This window comes from Eubalaena glacialis, chromosome 4 (genome assembly GCF_028564815.1).
Source record: "Eubalaena glacialis isolate mEubGla1 chromosome 4, mEubGla1.1.hap2.+ XY, whole genome shotgun sequence".
Classification (NCBI taxonomy): Eukaryota; Metazoa; Chordata; class Mammalia; order Artiodactyla; family Balaenidae; genus Eubalaena; species Eubalaena glacialis.
Window position 1 is genome coordinate 36,000,649 of NC_083719.1, and position 17,972 is coordinate 36,018,620.

General features: G+C 42.8%; 2 protein-coding genes across 2 annotated transcripts in view; one reads left to right on the forward strand and one right to left on the reverse strand.

Moving 5' to 3' along the window:
- ZNF131 (zinc finger protein 131) overlaps positions 1–17,972 on the forward strand; it is a 31,055-nt gene that overhangs the window by 9,947 nt on the left and 3,136 nt on the right. Inside the window, exons 5-6 of the mRNA XM_061189234.1 lie at positions 9,697–10,057; positions 10,160–10,382. Of these exons, the coding sequence (XP_061045217.1) occupies positions 9,697–10,057; positions 10,160–10,382 (584 nt within the window). The remainder of the gene's footprint in view (positions 1–9,696; positions 10,058–10,159; positions 10,383–17,972) is intronic.
- On the reverse strand, positions 15,541–16,727 carry LOC133090793 (actin-related protein 2/3 complex subunit 1A-like). Its single transcript, XM_061189233.1, is given in 2 exon segments — positions 15,541–16,704; positions 16,707–16,727. Coding segments are annotated over 2 exon segments (1,071 nt in total). The 3' UTR covers positions 15,541–15,654.

Below are 17,972 nucleotides of genomic sequence, written 5' to 3' on the forward strand. Positions count from 1 at the left end.
GCATGGAGTCTGGCACGGGGGTTGTTATTATCTCCTGGCTTTGTTTCTTGTGACCCTCAATATAGGTCATTGGTATAACACTAATGTGCAATTTGGTAAAATCAGTTTCACATGGGACAGAATGATCTAGTCTGACTCACTGATGTGGTTCAGTCAAAAGATATAACTTAGAATAACTAAGAAACAATTGAACTGTAGTCATCCAAAAATACTGTTTCTCCTAATGAGCTTTTAATTAGTTTGGTGACAGTTCAAGATTAGACTTTTCTGGCAAGAGCGTGGTGTGTATATTTTCTCTGATGACTAGTGCCTGGCATGTAGTAGGTGTGCAGTAAACATTTATGAATGGATGGATGGGTGCATGCCCATTAAAACCAAGCCAGTATTCTCCTGCAGAGAGAGCTAAGACACGGATAACAAAATAGAGGTGTGTTGAGGATATATACCTGATTAGGTCATACCTTCTCAATATGGAGGTAGACTAGGGGAATATATATGCATGAGGCAACATCATATTTGTGGTTAAATCCTGTATGAGAACTTTTTGAAAACATGTTCTGTGTGGTCCCTTTGCTGCTCATGGTAGCGAGTAGCATCTTACTACAGGGAAAGTCCTGAGTAACAGAACATTGGAATATATTCTGTGACAACGGCCCAGGTTGGATTTGGTAGGCATTTAATTGAGTTCATGTGTCTAGTCATTGGGTAAGAACAGCTGGGTACAGCTGTTTTACTAGGCCTATTTAGAACCTTTTAGAAGGTTTATTATTATAAGACTGGGATCCTTATAATAATTATAACCGTCAGTGCTTTACAATATAAATATAGTAGCATGTTGAATTGTTTCATGAACCAGTTAGGCATGCAGTATACTCTGAAGAATTCTTCAGAAAGATAACAGTATTACATATTGGCTGTTTATAATTGGCTGTGTATAATGTTATACAATTTAGGAATAAAAATTACATAATGTAGTTGTGTTTAAATCAACCGGTGAAGGCAACTCTCTATTGAGTAGACTATTGTATAACTTTTGCAGGTACGGAAGGTGAATAAGGCTCTTCTCACATTTGCAATATGCAAGTATTTTTGCAATATAGTGTACACCTTTTGAATGGCACTGAAAAAAAATACTAGGACCTTATTTTGCTGAAATTGCATCATTGTTTATTTAAAACTGTAGGAGAAGGTTCCTGTTATTTGTTAGGAAGAAGCATTTGCCTTACAGATTTTTTCCTCCCCAGCCTTTTAAGATGTAATTTACATATAATACAATTCACCCATTTTAATGTAGAGTTTGAATTTTGTAAATTGTACACAGTGGTGTAACCACCACCACATTCAAGACATAAAAACATTCCTATCACCCTAAGTTTTCTTATGACCCTGCAGTCGACCCTGATCCCCAGCCCCAGGCAACCAGTGATCTGATTTTTATCACTGTGGCTTTATCTTATTTAGAATGTCATATAAATGGATTCCTAAGGCGTGTAGTCTTTCGTCTTTGACTTTCTTCACTTAGCATCATGTTTTAGAGGTTTGTCCATGTTGTTGTGGGTTCCTTTTTATTGCCGATTGTTATTCCATTGTATGGATGTACCATCTGTTATGGACATTTAGGTTGTTTCCAGTTTTTGACTATTACAAATAAAGTGGCTACGAATGTTTGTGTGTAGGTCTTTGGACATATGGTTTTATTTCTCTCAGTAAATACCTAGTATTGGAATAGCTGGGTTGTATGGTAGATGTATTTAATTTTTTTTTAAGAAACTGCCAAACTGTTTTCCAAAGTGATACATTCCAACTTGCAGTGTATGAGAGTTGCAACTGCTCCACAGCCTTGCTAATACTTGGTATGATCATACTTTTTCATTTTAGCCAAGTTGGTAGGTATATAGTGGTTTTAATTTGCATTTCCCTAATGACTAATGATGTTGAGCATTTTTTCATGTGCTTTGTTGCCATCTGTTTATCTTTTTTGGTGAAGTATCTTTTGCCCATTTTTAAAATTGGGATATTGTCAAGAACTGTGACAGGTGGAAGACTTTATCCTATTTGCAAGCTAATAAGTTGGCCTGCCACATTTTTATGGATGCTGGCAGAAAACATGAAACTCATGAGTCAGAAAGGACTTTATTTCTCTCAGCATATGGAGCAGCACGAGTTTCATGTTCGTATCAACATGAAGCTCATGCTGCCCCCCCGCCCCGCCCTGAGTCCAATGGGGAATGATGCAGTGGCCTCGGTGTGTACCGTGCTCACAGTGATTTACATCACAGTTGAGGAACTCTGGGCTTTAGGAAACCCAAATCTTTTATAATGAGCTGTAAGCAAACCTGCCCAGCTTTTGCCCCAGAGGGGCTGTTATCTTTATTATTCTGGATAATAAACGAACCTGCCCTCCACTCTGGTGGAAGACAGGCTCTATTTTCTAAGGCAATTTGCTGTACAGACAACCTTGAAAAGATAGAACAAAAGACTGCCAGTGTGTTTGTGTATAAGATATGCAGAAACATGAGGGATCCATGGAGAGTTTTCTTCTACACTGTTTCAGCTTCTGGTGAATTTTCCCATGAGCACACTACTCCGTGACCACTCTGATTAATCTGACAGATAGGGGACTGAGACCTAATCCATTCACTTTTTCTTACACTGGATTTAATTAAGACAACTATCAACAGCACTCCAAGTAGCAGGATGTGGCCACCCTGCAGTGCTAAGCTTAACCGTGCACCTACCCCCGCTAAGGTCCTACACTCAACCAACTGAACAAATCCCTAGAAAGCCAGGTGGCTTTCTCCTTTAGTTTGTGTATTGACTTTTCCACTTAGCCCTAAGCATTAATCTAAGTATAGCAAGATGTTTTAGCAATTGCACAGTCTGAGCATTGGCCCACAGGGAGGAAGTCTAGGGCAAGTCTAGCCTCCGTAATAACCCTGACCAGTGATTTGAGGCTGACTTGAATACCTTCCAGAGCCCAAGTGGTGTCATTGATCACATTGTCTTGAGTCAGGCACAAATGTACCACCTTTTTACTTGGATGACTCCCATTGTAGGGAAAACTGCCCGTAGGGCTTGCATAAATAAGTCAGTTATTCCTCCAGGACGCTCCCCCAAGTAACCAAGGGTAGCCTCACTTTTCTTCTTTTGGCTGCCCAGGCGGCATGTGGGATCTTAGCTCCCCGACCAGTGATTGAACCCGTGCCCCCTGCATTGGGAGTGTGGAGTCTTAACCACTGGACTGCCGGGGAAGTCCCAAGGGTAGCCTCATTTTGGAGAGACCTCCATGGTCATCTGAGAAAGTGATCTACCAGTGGTGTTTCCCTAAACACTGGATGGTCCCTTCTTCCCACCTCAGAGTTGCAAGGCATATTTTTGGGAGGGAAGGAAGTTAGTACCTGGCTTCCACACAGGAAGTATAGTTGTTTGTGCCCCCAAAGGGGGACCTTCATCAGTCAGGGGCACAGGTTGACATTGTCACCAACGTGGTCTCCCTCTTTCCGAGCTCAGAATGATTGGGTCTCGGCCTTGTTTTTGGACTGAATGTCTGAGGGCAGCCAGTTCAGTCTGTTCTGTTTATCCTGAGCACCTGGATGCCAGCTGAATGGCAGTCAGCCACCTCACGAACTGAGCCTCAGCTTTGGGAATGGTAGTGGGCAAACATCTCGTGTTTTGCGTGGGGCATGCAGGACGCTTGGCCATCCCCTGCTGTTTGCAAAATACTTCTCGGTAAAGTTAAGGGAGATGGTGATCCAGTTGTCAGAGCCCTCTGGCGTGGGATGACAGATCCAGCAAGTTGCAACAGTTGGGGAGAGCTGCATGAGAGCCTCTTCCTACCTGAGGAAGGCTCTAAGAGCAGTTCTGAAGAACAAAGATTTTTAATGTCCCTTCTTCCCCCATACCTCCTGGAGTCTAAGAGGTTCTCTCTCCAGGTTCCAGGGTGGTGGTTCTCCCTCCACCTCCACAAAATCAGTGTATCCCATTCTAGTAGCTGTAACTTAATCCCTTTTCCAGTCATCTCCTCCCCTTACCCAGACCTTTCATCTGGAATGGTCAGGGACAAGAATATTTTATAAAACTTAAGAGACCTGTTATGTCTCCCACTTTGGCTCACAAGGGCCAATCTGATTGTACTTGGCAAGCAGTATTTTCAACCAAGTGGTCATTATTCTTAGGATCTAAGATGATGTCCATTCAATAAGAGAATCCAGATGGCTGAACTTGAACTAGGTTTGAATCTGCTAGGCCCACTTTTGACCAGGCTGTCACCTGGAAGTGGTACCAACCAGGCTGTCCCAGGGTTGCCATTAGGCAGAAGGAAAAAGATCGTGTCTGAGAATGGTCGGGACAGATCCTGAACTTCCATTTAGGTTTATGTAACTTCCCACCCCATTAGGCTTGATCATTACTCAGGAGGCAGCTAAAAACAGATGATCCTTTTCTGGGGAGAGCTGAGTTTGATGACCAAACTGCCTTAATAGGACTTTTGGACAAGGAGGAAGTGAGGGAAGTAGAGTCTGAAATCTTTTTGAGTCAGTAATTGAGGAAACTACTGCAATTCTCTACAATAGCAATATCTGTGGATGGCAGGGAGCTTGGAAGTTTTAACAATACCTTGACTAACAGCCAATTGAATAGCTTTTGGTGCATCATTATCAGACTGCAGATGGTCCAGAAAGCTAAACATATCACACAGCTTAGTTTCAAGAGCCATATGGTGTGGCCAGAACCAACTGCTCAGACTGGAACAGCAACAGTGTAACCTGAAAAAGTGTCAGTAGTTGTGAGGCATCAGGGATAGCCCTGAGATGGGGTGAAGGGTCTAGTGTAGTCAGTCTGCCAGGAACAGTTGGACACAGTGCCCTGTATGATTTGGCCTCATTCACCGTGAGACAAACAGGCCACCTTTGGCAGGTGTCACAAGTCTGACATGTGGTAGCAACTTCTCCATCAGAAGCATAGGGTCTTTGACTTTCTGCTCAGTCTCTGATGGTGGATGTGTCACCATGTTCAGAATAATGTTGGGCCTAGGTGGCAGTGATGGAAGTCTGGGCAGTGTAGGTTGATAAGCAACTTGATTCCAGTTGGTATCAGAGAACAGGCTTTTACCATGAGCGTCTAATCAGTTATCCAGAGAGTTGAATCAATAGCTGCTCTTCGTTTCCACAGTTGTGGAAAGATGGGTGTCTAATCTGCCAAGACTTCCAGGTCTCCCAGACAGCTTGGCCATTTGCAACAGCCCAAGAGTCAGTAAGAATACAACAAGGCTCATAGTGGAGAGTGTCGTCCAGAGCGACGAAGACAGCCTTGAGTTCTGCCTTCTGAGCAGAGCAGCCATGTCCACTTTTGGTTTCGCTAAGTTGGTGCTAAGGCTGAGCATCTGCAGCAGCCCAGTGAATACCAGCCTTCAGCTTAGCCAAAACATTAGTGAATCAAAGACCCCATCGATCTAGTGGCTTTCTCTGGGCAGCAGCGTGGGGGAGCTACCACTTTCTCATGTAAAGCCGAGAGACCAACTGCTTTCTTGACTGTCACTATTTCTGACCAGCGAGACTTGTTGGGCACATCTTACCTTGCTAGTCATGAAGTCTTAGTTAACACACTCCCAAACGGCAGTATCAGGCTAGAGAGCCTCAAAGTTTCCATGGATCAGGCATCACTTAACAAGAGTCCAGTAGCAAGCTAATCCTTTCTTGTCAAAGGGAGTGTACCTTGTAGCCATGTCAGGGAATTGGCAAGTCCAAAATCCAGGGAATACCTTGGGGTGCAGACGACCTTCCTTTGCCGGAAGCTCTAATCTGCAAAAAGCGTCAGTCTCAGAGACTTACAGCTCAAAGAGGTCGTTAGGGTTTTGGGGCCCTAAGGTAGAGATTGTGCCACAGCTTGATGGAAACTTCCAATGCAGCCTGTTGGTTGGAGCCCCACTTAAAAGACGCTGTGTTGCAGATTGACTGATATAACAAAGAAAGTAGAATGTGCAGGTGAGGCACATATTGTCTCTGGTACCTAAAAAGTCCAATAAGATGCTGGACTTCATTTTTGGTGGGAAGAGGGAGGAGGTGAAAAAACAGTTTTTCTTTTACTGCTGCAGGGGATTGAGTGTTGTGAATCTGCCTGTCTAGTCCCAAGAAACTTTACCTGGTGAGCAGTCCTCTGAATTTTGTTGGGATTTATCAGCAACCTCTGCTGGTAGAGGTGTCATAACACTACGGTCAGGGCCTTTGAGACTGAGACTTCTGGCTTGCCAGTCAGTAGGATATCAACAGTATAGTACAAATTTTAGATATCAAAAGATAAGACACTTGTGCTAAATCCTGACCCAGCTACTGGTGGCTAACGTTAGGGGAGTTTGTTCCAGTAGCTCTTCTCTACGTGTGGCTCTTCTCAATTGGGATGTTCCATCTCTGGTACTTATGGGATGAGAAGTGGTAAATGCACATGCCATATCAATCCCTGCTGTGCATTCAGATGTCAAAGCAACAACAGTATGTAGAATCAGACCCACCCACAGGGTCAGGACAGCCTCCCTTTCCTGCTGTGAACCTTGCCCAAGCCCCATCAGTTGAATGTAAGCACCTCGTCTCTGTGGAACCAGGTGGGATGGTGAGTTGGACACCTGCTGGATAAAACAGAGCCTTGGAAGTTTGAGTCTCTCCCATTCTTGAGTTTTCCTCAGCATACTTGGATGCATATATGGTGTCTTCACTGTTTACCCTTGGGAACAAGGAGACCTTGGCTCCAATCCTAATTATCTTTCTCCAAGCTGGTGAGGTCATGTTAGAGGCAAAGGGAAGGTAGAAGGGGGGGGCAGTGGTGTGGAGGGAGAAAGTGATTCTCTGCCAGTGAGCAAGGCACATTTTGGTTTCAAGCAGCACTGGAGCTGCGTGTGGCTCAGCCAAACAAACCTCCAGTGTTTTCAGCCCACTCAAAGCCCTCTATCAGGCAGCAGAGTCATCACTACTGACACTATCAGTGTCAGTTTGGGGGACTCCTTGATTCAGTAGCCCCATCCACATTGATTTCTAGTTGGGGCCACGTGGTTTATGCCTTTTAGCTGACTCAGACTTGACTTCTGCAGTGGTGGCTTTTTTTTAAAGAGTGTAGCTTAATCTTGGACCTTTGCTGCCCCACTGTCATGATAACGTCTCTTACACTTTTTCCTGGTCTAACATAAAAGGGGGCTTTTCAGCAGGCCTGACCAAAGAATTTTATATTGCTTTGGATCCTTTTTTCATTCCCCAGTGACTCATCTTCATCAGCATTATAAACCCAGTTGGGCAGGAAGACTCTTACTAGTCAATGCCTCAACGTAGGAATTTGCTTCAGAGAAGTCTCTTCAGGAGCATCCAAAGCACCCTTATGGCAGCCAGGACCCACTGCAAAAAAACTCAAACCTTTTACAGTCATCTCCAAATAGATCTGAGGTGGACATGACAAACTGCAGGAGGAGCTGAGCCCTGAGATGGCCCAGGTGTTGCAATTCTTCCTTGCTCTACAAGCATTATGTTGCCCCCTCATCTCCCATGTGGACCAGCCAAAGTTCTAATGATTCAACTGGTTTCTGCTCGTAGCAGTTGTGAATTTCCCTCCTGGCACACTTGGTTTAGGTACATGTGACAGTAAGTTGTCTATAAAGGGGCAGAACCTTCTGTCTCCACCCTCCTACTCCCTTTGAACCTTAGTGTTAATTGTTACTGTGGGCAGACTTCAGGCTGACCACCCAATTGGCAGGGAAGTCCTCCCCTGCCTCCCCCACCCCTAGCAAGTTTGCAGCAACTGGGACACCATTCCAGCAGCTGTCCTTAAACTTACTGCCCAGTACTCATCCTGTAACCACCTTTTCAGTTTTTCCTCATTAATGGGTGTTTTCGTTTCCTGGGGCTACCATAACAAAGTACCATGAATTGCATGTCTTAAAACAGCACGAATGTATTCTCTCACAGTTTTAGAGGCTAGAAGTCCTAAGTCAAAGTGTTGGTAGGGCCATGTTCCCTCAAAAGCCTCTAGGGGAGAATCCTTCCTTGCCCTTTCTAGTTTCTGGTAGCCCCAGGTGTTCCTTGGCTTGTGGCAGCATACCTCCAATCTCTACCTGTATCATCACATTGCCATCTTCCTTCAGTGTTTTCACATGGCCTTCTCTTCTTTGGGTCCACATGTCCCTCTTCTTATAAACACTTAGTTCGAGTAAGGCCTGCTCTAATGACCTCATCTTATTTAGAATTGTCTTCGCAGATGCAATTAAGTTAAGGTCACATTCACAGGTATCAGGGGTCAGGACTTCATCATATCTTTTAGGGGGCACACAGTTGAACTCAGAGCAATAGGCAAATAAGTAGAGGCCCATTTATTGCCCAGTTGACCATACAATTTGGTAAACAGGTTTACTGCCAGCTCTAGTAGACTTCCTCAGATTCCATTTGCTCTGTGAGGTCTCATCCTTCTTGTTCCAGAAAGCCTTGTCTTTTTCAGCATCCTGTTCTTGGTTGCCAAACTTTGGCAAGATCTGTGAGGGATCTGAGTTTTTATCCTACTTGCAAGCCAAGAAATTATCCTGCCATGGTTTCATGGATGCTGATAGAAGATAACGGGACTCGTAGGTCAGAAAGAAGGACTTTATTTTTCTCTGCACAGCAGGCAGCATGAGTTTTCTATTTGTGCCACTTTTCCCTTCCTCAAGTCCCACAGGGGTAACATAGAGTGGCCCAGGTGAATGCTCTGCATGTGGTCGTTTTTCATCACAGCTGAAGGATCTCCAGCTTAGGAAACCAAAATCTTTTAGAATGGGCTGCAAACAAACCTGCCTGACCTTTATCCCACAGTGGGGGACATTATTATATTGGACAGTAAGTAAAGGTGTCTTCTTCTCCAGAGGGAGCCACTCTATCTTCCCAAGCTGTTGGCGCTTCAGCAAACATCCTTGAAAACTAGTCCAGAACCAAAGCTGTCAATTCACAAGATATGCAGAAACACAAGGGACTCATGGGGAATTGTCTCCCAACAGTGGTCTTAAGCCGTTGAGTTTATTGAATTGTACGAAATCTTTTTGTATTCTCTCTATATAAAGACCTTTGACAGATACATGTTTGCAAATATTTTCTCCTGGTCTATGGCTTGCCTTTCTGTTAACTGTGTATTTCAAAGGACCAAGTTTTTAATTTTGATGAAATCCATTTTATCAATGTTTGCTGAAAGTCTCTGCTTTCTGTGTGCTATTTAAGAAATCTTTCAATGTTGCAAAGATTTTTATCCTGTTTTCTTCTAGAAGTGTAATAGTTTTAGTTCTTACATTTAAGTCTATGATCCATTTTTAGTTCTTTTGTGTATAATATGAGAGAAAGGGTCAAGGTTTATTTTTCCCATATAGATACCAGTTGTTCCAACACCACTATTTTATATTTTCTCCATTAAATTACTTTGGAACCTTTTTTCACAAGTCAGTTGACTATATATGTGTAGATGTATTTCTGGACTTTATTCTCTTCCATTAATCTCCATGTGTATCCTTTCACCAATATCACATTGTCTTAATTTTGTAGCTTTATAGTAAGTCTTGAAATCAGGTAGTATAAGTCTTACAGTCTTGTTTTCTGCCTTTCCATACAAATTTTATTATCAGCTTACCAATTCTTCCAAAAAGCCTGGTAGGATTTTGATTGATCTTATAGATTTTTTTAATCCATACATTGTGTATTTCAGGAACAAAGAAAACTCAGCTCCACTAGAGGAAACTACCACAGGAAAAAGTGAAGCAAAAAAAAGAAAGATTGCAGAAACTTCAAATGTTATCACTGAGTCATTGCCATCTGCAGAATCTGAACCTGTTGAAATCGAGGTGGAGATTGCTGAAGGCACAATCGAAGTGGAAGATGAAGGCATTGAAACATTAGAGGATGTGGCTACTGCCAGGCAGTCCATAAAATATATTCAGAGCACAGGTTCCTCTGATGATTCCGCTCTGGCATTATTGGCAGATATCACCAGCAAGTACCGTCAAGGTGATAGAAAAGGGCAGATTAAAGATGAAGATGGCTGTGCCTCTGACCCCACAAGCAAACAGGTAGAAGGTATTGAAATTGTGGAACTTCAGCTGTCACATGTGAAGGACTTGTTCCATTGTGAGAAATGTAACCGTTCATTTAAATTGTTTTACCATTTTAAGGAACACATGAAATCACACTCCACTGAGAGTTTCAAGTGTGAAATATGCAATAAAAGGTATCTTCGGGAGAGCGCATGGAAACAGCACCTCAATTGTTACCACCTTGAAGAAGGTGGAGTCAGTAAGAAGCAAAGAACTGGGAAAAAAATTCACATATGTCAGTACTGTGAGAAACAGTTTGACCACTTTGGACATTTTAAAGAGCATCTTCGAAAGCATACAGGTAATTAGCAAATACTTTATGGTAAAAGTATAGATTTTCCACATTCACTTGAAGCTAAGTGTCTAAATCCTTTTTTTTTTTTTTTTAATTAGCACCACAGGAACCACTTCCTGTGTTCCCTAATGTGCCGGCTGAACACACAGTGTTTTTATAATATTAGTTGAAATATTTATGCTTTTAAAGCAAAATCAGTACTAACTTTGAAAGTAATTTTCATTCTTACATCTTGCCAATTTTTATATTTTTTAAAAAAATACATAAAATGGTTTGTGATTCTTTATTAAGGGTTATAGATTATGAGATTTTAATTACAGTGAAACTTCACTGTTACTGTTTTTGCTTTCCCTGCCTTATGTTAACACATTACATAGATGGGTACATTTGCAAACAATCCCAAATATGTTTATACCTTTGCATACATTTGGTTATCTGTTTTGACCTGGCAGATAGGAAGGCAGTATTTGTCCATCTCCTTCATCTCTCCAAGGGCAAACATGTCAGGACTGGTGCACAGCCAGGGAGATGAAAAGGGTAAGGTCTCTGTACTCTCCTAAGAGCCATCCCAGACGTGAGGGAGATGTCCAGGGAGTCTATCTTAGAACCTCTGGCCCTTATAGTTCTGCATCCATCCCTGAGCCTATTTTTCTCCCTGTCAGATTCCCTGTCCTTGGTCCCACACCCCAAGCTTTCTCTGCTAGGTCTTCTGTGCCATACACAGGAGTTACCACCACGAATGACTTGGAATCTTGGGGAGTCCCTAAACCCACTGTGACAAAGGTGTGGGGAAAGCAGTTGCTGCAGAGTGCTAAGTGTCAGACTTCTGGACACTTGTTCCCAAGTTCTTACTATGTGAGATGGTTAAGGCTGTTGAGACTATTAATACAGTGAATACAATATAGTTATCCCACACTATTCAGAATCTTTCTCTTTGATGCTAGAGTTTGGAGAACTTTGGATGAAATTTTTTCGTATATCCCTTGCTGTCCAGAGTTGCGTGCTACATACTACTTGAAACTGAGAAAACAGATAGATTCAAATAGTGTGGTATCCCTCACTATTCAGACCCTTGGTAGTAATACTCAGGAACTGGATAAATAAGTGAGCAGCAAGGGAATCTCCTAATTTACTTAAAGGCTCACTATGAATTTAGAAGGCTTTAAGGTAACTAATTTGGGGTAACTAATAGGCATTCATGAAATCTTTGGGGGAAATGCTTTCTGGTTTTACAAACATTATATGTAAAGACCTGTTGTATATTTGGAAACTGCGTAAAGGTATAGTTTTTGGTCCTTAAAAAACAAATAAGCACCTATGTTAATGGTCTTCTGATGAACATGTTTGTGGTAACTGTGGATTAGTTTTGCAAAAGCATTGGTGTATGCGCAGCACAACTTAGTAAATAAATGTTACTTGGTAACTAGCACACTTTGATAGGAGTTTCCAGTACCCCAACAGATAATCACTTTTATATTATTTCCTATCAGTGTGAAAGTAGAAACAGTTGTCTCTTTTACCCAAAACATTACCTAGTGACTTACCTGTTTGAAAATAGGACAACACAGACCATTTTGGAAGTTTTTAAATATGCTTTCCAAGTCCTGCACATTGTATTTTGGATTGAACAGAAAAGTATAGAGCTAAATCACATTATGTTTTTTTTTTTTAATTTATTTATTTTATCTATTTTTGGCTGCGTTGGGCCTTCGTTGCTGCACACGGGCTTTCTCTAGTTGCAGCGAGCAGGGGCTACTCTTCGTTGCGGTGCGTGGGCTTCTCATTGCGGTGGTTTCTCTTGTTGCGGAGCAGGGGCTCTAGGCGCACGGGCTTCGGTGGTTGTGGCACGTGGGCTCAGTAGTTGTGGCTTACAGGCTCTAGAGTGCAGGCTCAGTAGTTGTGGCGCACGGGTTTAGTTGCTCCGCGGCATGTGGCATCTTCCTGGACCAGGGCTTGAACCCGTGTCCCCTGCATTGGCAGGCGGATTCTTAACCACTGCGCCACCAGGGAAGCCCCACATTATGTTTTATGTCTGTGTTTCCTTTCAAAATGATGTGAGATAACTTAAGTACCTTAGTTAAATAGTTGTTACAAATTACAGAACCAGATGCCCTTTGAAGGAACAGTTTAGTATGTAAAGCAAACAACTTTTATTGTCTTTTTTAACCTCGATCAATTATTGTACTAGTAATTAGTGACAAGACAGTAGCATATGTGATCAGTGATTTAGTAAATTCAAGAGGAACATAAGTAAACAGTTTTTAATTGTGTTTGTGTTAATAAAGGGTGGATCATTTTTCACTTATAACAAACTAAGTGTAAAGATAAATGGTCCTGTTTCCTACTCTCAACATATACATAATACACCCCCCTCAATTTCATATTTTGCATACTTTCATTAGTTTAGTGCTTTGGTTTCTTGTATGTTCTTAAAGCATGCACAGTAATCCACGCTTGATTTGCAAAATTTTGGCTGTTACTTGTCCTGAATTACCTTGTTTCCATATGGAAAATAGTGATGATAATGCCAGCCTGCTAGGTCATGGAGATAAATTTTAGAGTCCCTGCCTTCAAGGAGTTCAAACTTACGTTAGGGGAGACAAACAGGCACAGTCAGCGAAGTGCTGATAGGGGTAAGCACAGAGTCTTATGGGAATGCCTGCTTGTGCTGTTTATGATGAAAGAGACAAGGATGGCTTCCTAGAGGGTTTACCCTATGACTCCCAAAGGAAAAGGAGTTAGCCAGGAGATGAGCATTCCAGACAAAAGAAATTAAGTGTACACAGACATAGAGGAGAGTTAAGTCACTCATTTGGAGTACTTGCTAGCAGGTTGTTATGACTGGAGGATTGGGTCCGAATGCCAGGAGATGCAGCTAAAGAGTTTGGAGGGCTGACCATGTGGCGTGCACTTAGGCATCAGGACGATCTCCCAGTGGTTCAAGGACAAGAGAGAGAAAGTGATGGGAGGTGAGGCTAAGATCATGTAGTTATTTTCATTTAAGTGCTCTAAATGAGTTTGGATTTTTATCTTGAAAGACTCTGGGTCACTTTAAAGAAATTTAAGCCAGAGAGTTTTCTGATTAAATTTATGCTTTAGAGAGAGAGAACTGGCAGGATAGATTGGAGTGGGTGAAGCCTACTGGGTCTAATTCGAAGGCTGTTGGAGTAATCTAAACAAGGATGGGGGATTGAATAAAGGCAGTAATAGTGAAAAAGGGTTGGAGATATAACATTAAGTAGGCAGAATCAACAGGGTTTGGTGATTGGTGAGATGTAGGGGTAAAAGAGAAGGTGACTCCCAGCTTTCTGATTTGGGTGGCTACATGATTGGAAGTTTATTAATTTAGAAAGAAAAATATAGAAGGGTAAGATTTGTGGGTGGGGGGAGAGAGCAGATATATTGACAGATATGCCTGTGGGAGGGACACCACATGTGAAAGAATCCAAAGATGACCTGTAACCATGTTTTCAAATAATTGTTCCCTAGTTGCCCAGAGAGGTAGTGTGGAATTGTAGGAAAAAATCTGGGTCCGGAAACCATAATTAGATTCAGGCTCCAGTTTTTTTTGGGTTTTTTTTTGGCCACACTGCGCAGCTCGCGGGATCTTAGTTCCCTGACCAGGAATTGAACCCTGGCCCTGGCAGTGAAATTGCCGAGTCCTAACCACTGGACTGCCAGGGAATTCCCAGGCTCCAGTTCTGACATTTTGTCAGCTTGATGAACTTTATCTTTGGGGCTCTTTCCTTGTCTGTGTAAATAAGAATAATGACTCCTACTTTACAGGGTTGTGGCAAATAAGAGAAAATGATAAAAGCACTTGGAAGACTGTACTTTCTACACATCTAAAGTATAATTAATCTCTTACAATTCCTAGATTTTATTGGGCTTATTAAACTAATTTTTTAAATAGCAGAAGCTCAAATGATGTGCACTGAAAAGTGAATCTCTTTCCTACTTAAATAGATCTCCCCAGAAGCAGTTACTGACATCGTTTTCTTATTTATCCTTCCAGATATATTCTTTGCATTTTCAAGTAACCATAAACAGACACACACAGAACTTTTGAAACAAACAGGAGCATGCAATAGAACGTTACGCCATTTAATTTATCTTGAACTCTTTTTAATGTGTGAAACATTCATGAATCTACTTAATTTTTTTCACTGTGGCTGCATGGTATTTCAGTGTATGGGTATGCCATAATTTACTTAACCACTCCTGTTGATACACTTTTAGGTTGTTGCTAGTCTTTTACACACTGTGCTGCAATAAACACACCTGTACATAATCTTTGTGTACATGTTCAAGTAACTTAATTTTTGACAGCAGAATTGCCAAGTCACAGAATATGTGCATTTTAAATCTTGGCAAATATTATCAAATTGCCCTTTAAAGAGGTTATGACAGTTTTTATCTGTAGGCTTCATTTATAGTGAAAAATTATACACTATTAAAACAAAACTATTCTAGTTAGCAGTATCGCCCAACATTTGGGGAGTTGTAAAGGAGTTTCTATACCAACAATAATTCTAGGTGATTAGGTCTTCTCTCTCAAATTAATTTTTTCATCTCATGAAAATTATATAAAAAATAAGCTATAATTGTTTTGTCAGGGATAAAACACAGCTCAGAGTTACTTGACTGTGTCTGTTCCACGTGAGTATGAGGGTCATGTCTAGGACCTGATCATCACTGAGGCTCCACCTCTGAAATCTTAGTCCTGTTCTCTACAAGCATCATCCTATCTCTTGAATTCTCACTGCTTTCCTTACTTTGACTGTGGGAGTCTACCTCATTTAGCCTTCCTGTCTTTCCATACCCCTTTCCACCTAGTTTATTGCCCCGTTGCTGATGTTACCTTGTCCTCATTGTATATATCTTGAGTCACTTTTTCTTGTACTCTAAGCATATTCCCTTTGGCTTTTTTTTTTTTTTTTTCACATTCAGTATTTTTATTTAATTTTTTAGCGGACAATTTACATACCTCCCCCACCCCTTCCTTTAAGTTAGTGTGACAATTTTCCATAATAAACTACTTAAAGAGAAGCTTTGGTCAAGAATGGAATGAAATAGCAAAAAAAAAAAACCCAAATCACTGCTGCTTTTAAAAAACCAACACTTTCACCAATTATCCTCAAACAAAACACACAAGGTTTGCGCCATATGTGTCTTCAGTGTTTCCTGGCGGCCGGCTCTCCTGCCCATCATGCAAATGGCGCAGCTGCCCGGTGCAGCCTGTCCGTCCTCACGCTGGATCTGGGAGGCTCGCTCAGCTTCACATTATCCGAAGGCCCTGGATAGAAGACTCTAAGGTCTTGAAATCCCAAATGGTCATGGCTCCATCGATGCCAGTAGTGCAAAATTTGCGACAATCTTGCTTGTCCACCTCATATATAGACACTTGAGTGATGCTGTTCTGGTGCAGCGTCTCCAGGGCCGTGTTGCGGTCCCCGGTCGTGGCCCGCTTGTCCATGTTGCGGAAGCGCTCCATGGCCGACATGTTGCGCTGGATGCTCTGTTTTGGGATGTCTAGCTTGGAGACGAAGGTCAAGCAGCCGCGGTCATCGCAGCTAAAGAGCATGGGGCAGCAGTCACGGCCAGCGGCCACGACGCTGTTCTCCAAGACGAAGCGTGCACTCAGGAGGGGCAGGAACTCTGTCTTCAGAGTTGAGACCTGCACACTTTTTGAGGCATCGGCAACGGGCACGGTGCTGTCGTGGCTGACCCAGGCCAGGTGGCTCCCGCTGGCGGAGAAGCTGACCCCGTGCACCCAGCCGCCAGTGCCACTGCCACCAAACTCTGACATCAGCTGACCAAAAGGCATCTTGCTGCCCCAGGGTGTACTGGCTGGCTTCTCATCCACTTCTTTAATGTAGGCAGAAAACACTCTGCATTTGAAATCACAGGATCCTGCTGCCAGCAAGACGTTGTTGGGATGCCAATCCAAGCTGAGGACCGTGGAGCGAATGGGTTTTTTAATGTGCTTGCTTACCCACCAGTCATTTTCGGACTCGAAGTAACAAACAGAAATGAGTCGTGCTCCGCTGCCCACAGCAAATTTGTTCTCTAGCGGGGACCACTTGACAAAAGTGGCTGCACGGTTAATTCTCAGGATGACCAGGGTCGGCTTCCAGACACCATCTTTCTGACTCCACACGTAGGCATTGCAGTCAGCCCCACAAGTGACGATGCGGTCACTCTTGGGAGCCCAGTCGATACCTGTGATGTGTCCGTTGTGCTCCTTGAGTTCATGAGCTTTCACCCACTGGCTCCCGTTCTTCTCATAGATGTGGACTTCGTGGTTACTGGGGCTAAGGGCAATCTGGGTACGATCCCTGTTCCAGGCATGATAGGTGACTGGCTCTAGTAAAAACTGATGCAGGGACGTTATTCTTAGTGTCTTCAAAGGACACTAAAGAAAGCTGGGAGTTGGGGCCGTCCGAACGGGCTCGGAGCGTTGAATTCGCGGACTCTGGTCAGTCGACGCGAACAGGCTCCGGCGGGCGCGGGCGGAGGACCGAGGGAGGCCCTGCTCCCTTTGGCTTTTGAACCCTACATCCTGGAATTAATTATTGCAGTCATTTACTTGTGCTCCCTGCTGAGCACTGCTGGAAAAAATTCTTATCAGACCTTAAGTTAGGCCTTTTGGTGTCTGATTTATATCTTTCCTTTCCTAATTGGCATTCTAGACCTTCAGTGCAGCACTCAAGACCTCTGCCCACACCCCACCCCAGCAGGTGACATGTCTATCTGACCTCCTACCCCCAACTTAGCTGTGGGGTAAACTATGTGGTTTCTTCGTTGTCTCCTTCTCTTTTATTACAGAGAGAGATATTTCCCTTTTCTTCAAGGCCAATCCTGAATCCCACACCTTGATGTCTCCTCCAAGACCATGTTTCATCTGTCAATCCTACTACTCTCTCCTCCACTGGTTCCTTCTCCTTCAGCAAATAAGTAATGACTCTCTTCTGGCTTAGAGAACCTCTTATTGACATGTTCCCCCTCTAGCCACGTCTCCTCTTTACTTCCAAGCCTTCTTGAAAGAATTTCTGTACTGACAGTTTCCATTAACTTGCCTCACTCATGCTCCCTTATCTCACTGTAGTGTGGCTTCTGATTCCACCATACCACTCACAGTGTTCTTGCTGAGTTATTCCAGTCCCCTGTTGTTACCCTACCTGATCTTTCTGTTCAGTTTGGCGCTGTTTATTACCTCATCTTCCTGAAATTTCTTTCTTAATTTTCCTCAGTGTTCTTTCCTTCTACTTCTGGCTGTTCTTTTTGTTTTCTTTGCTTGCTTCATCTACCTGCTGTTTTAACTGGATGTTTTATTGGATTCTGTATCTGTATGTCAGTCCACCCTCTGTTTAGCTCCAGATTTGTCTATGTAACTGTCTACCAGATTTTCCACTTTGCTTTGAGTACCTCAGACTCACCGAGTCAAAAATGAATTTATAATCTTCCCTAGCACATCCCACTCCAAACCTACTTGGACTTCTCTGTTCTTTATTCTGGTTGGTATTCTAAGCCAGAGATCTGGGAGTCAGTATGACACCTCCCTCCTTACTCCTCACCTGCCATGCTGTTTTACAC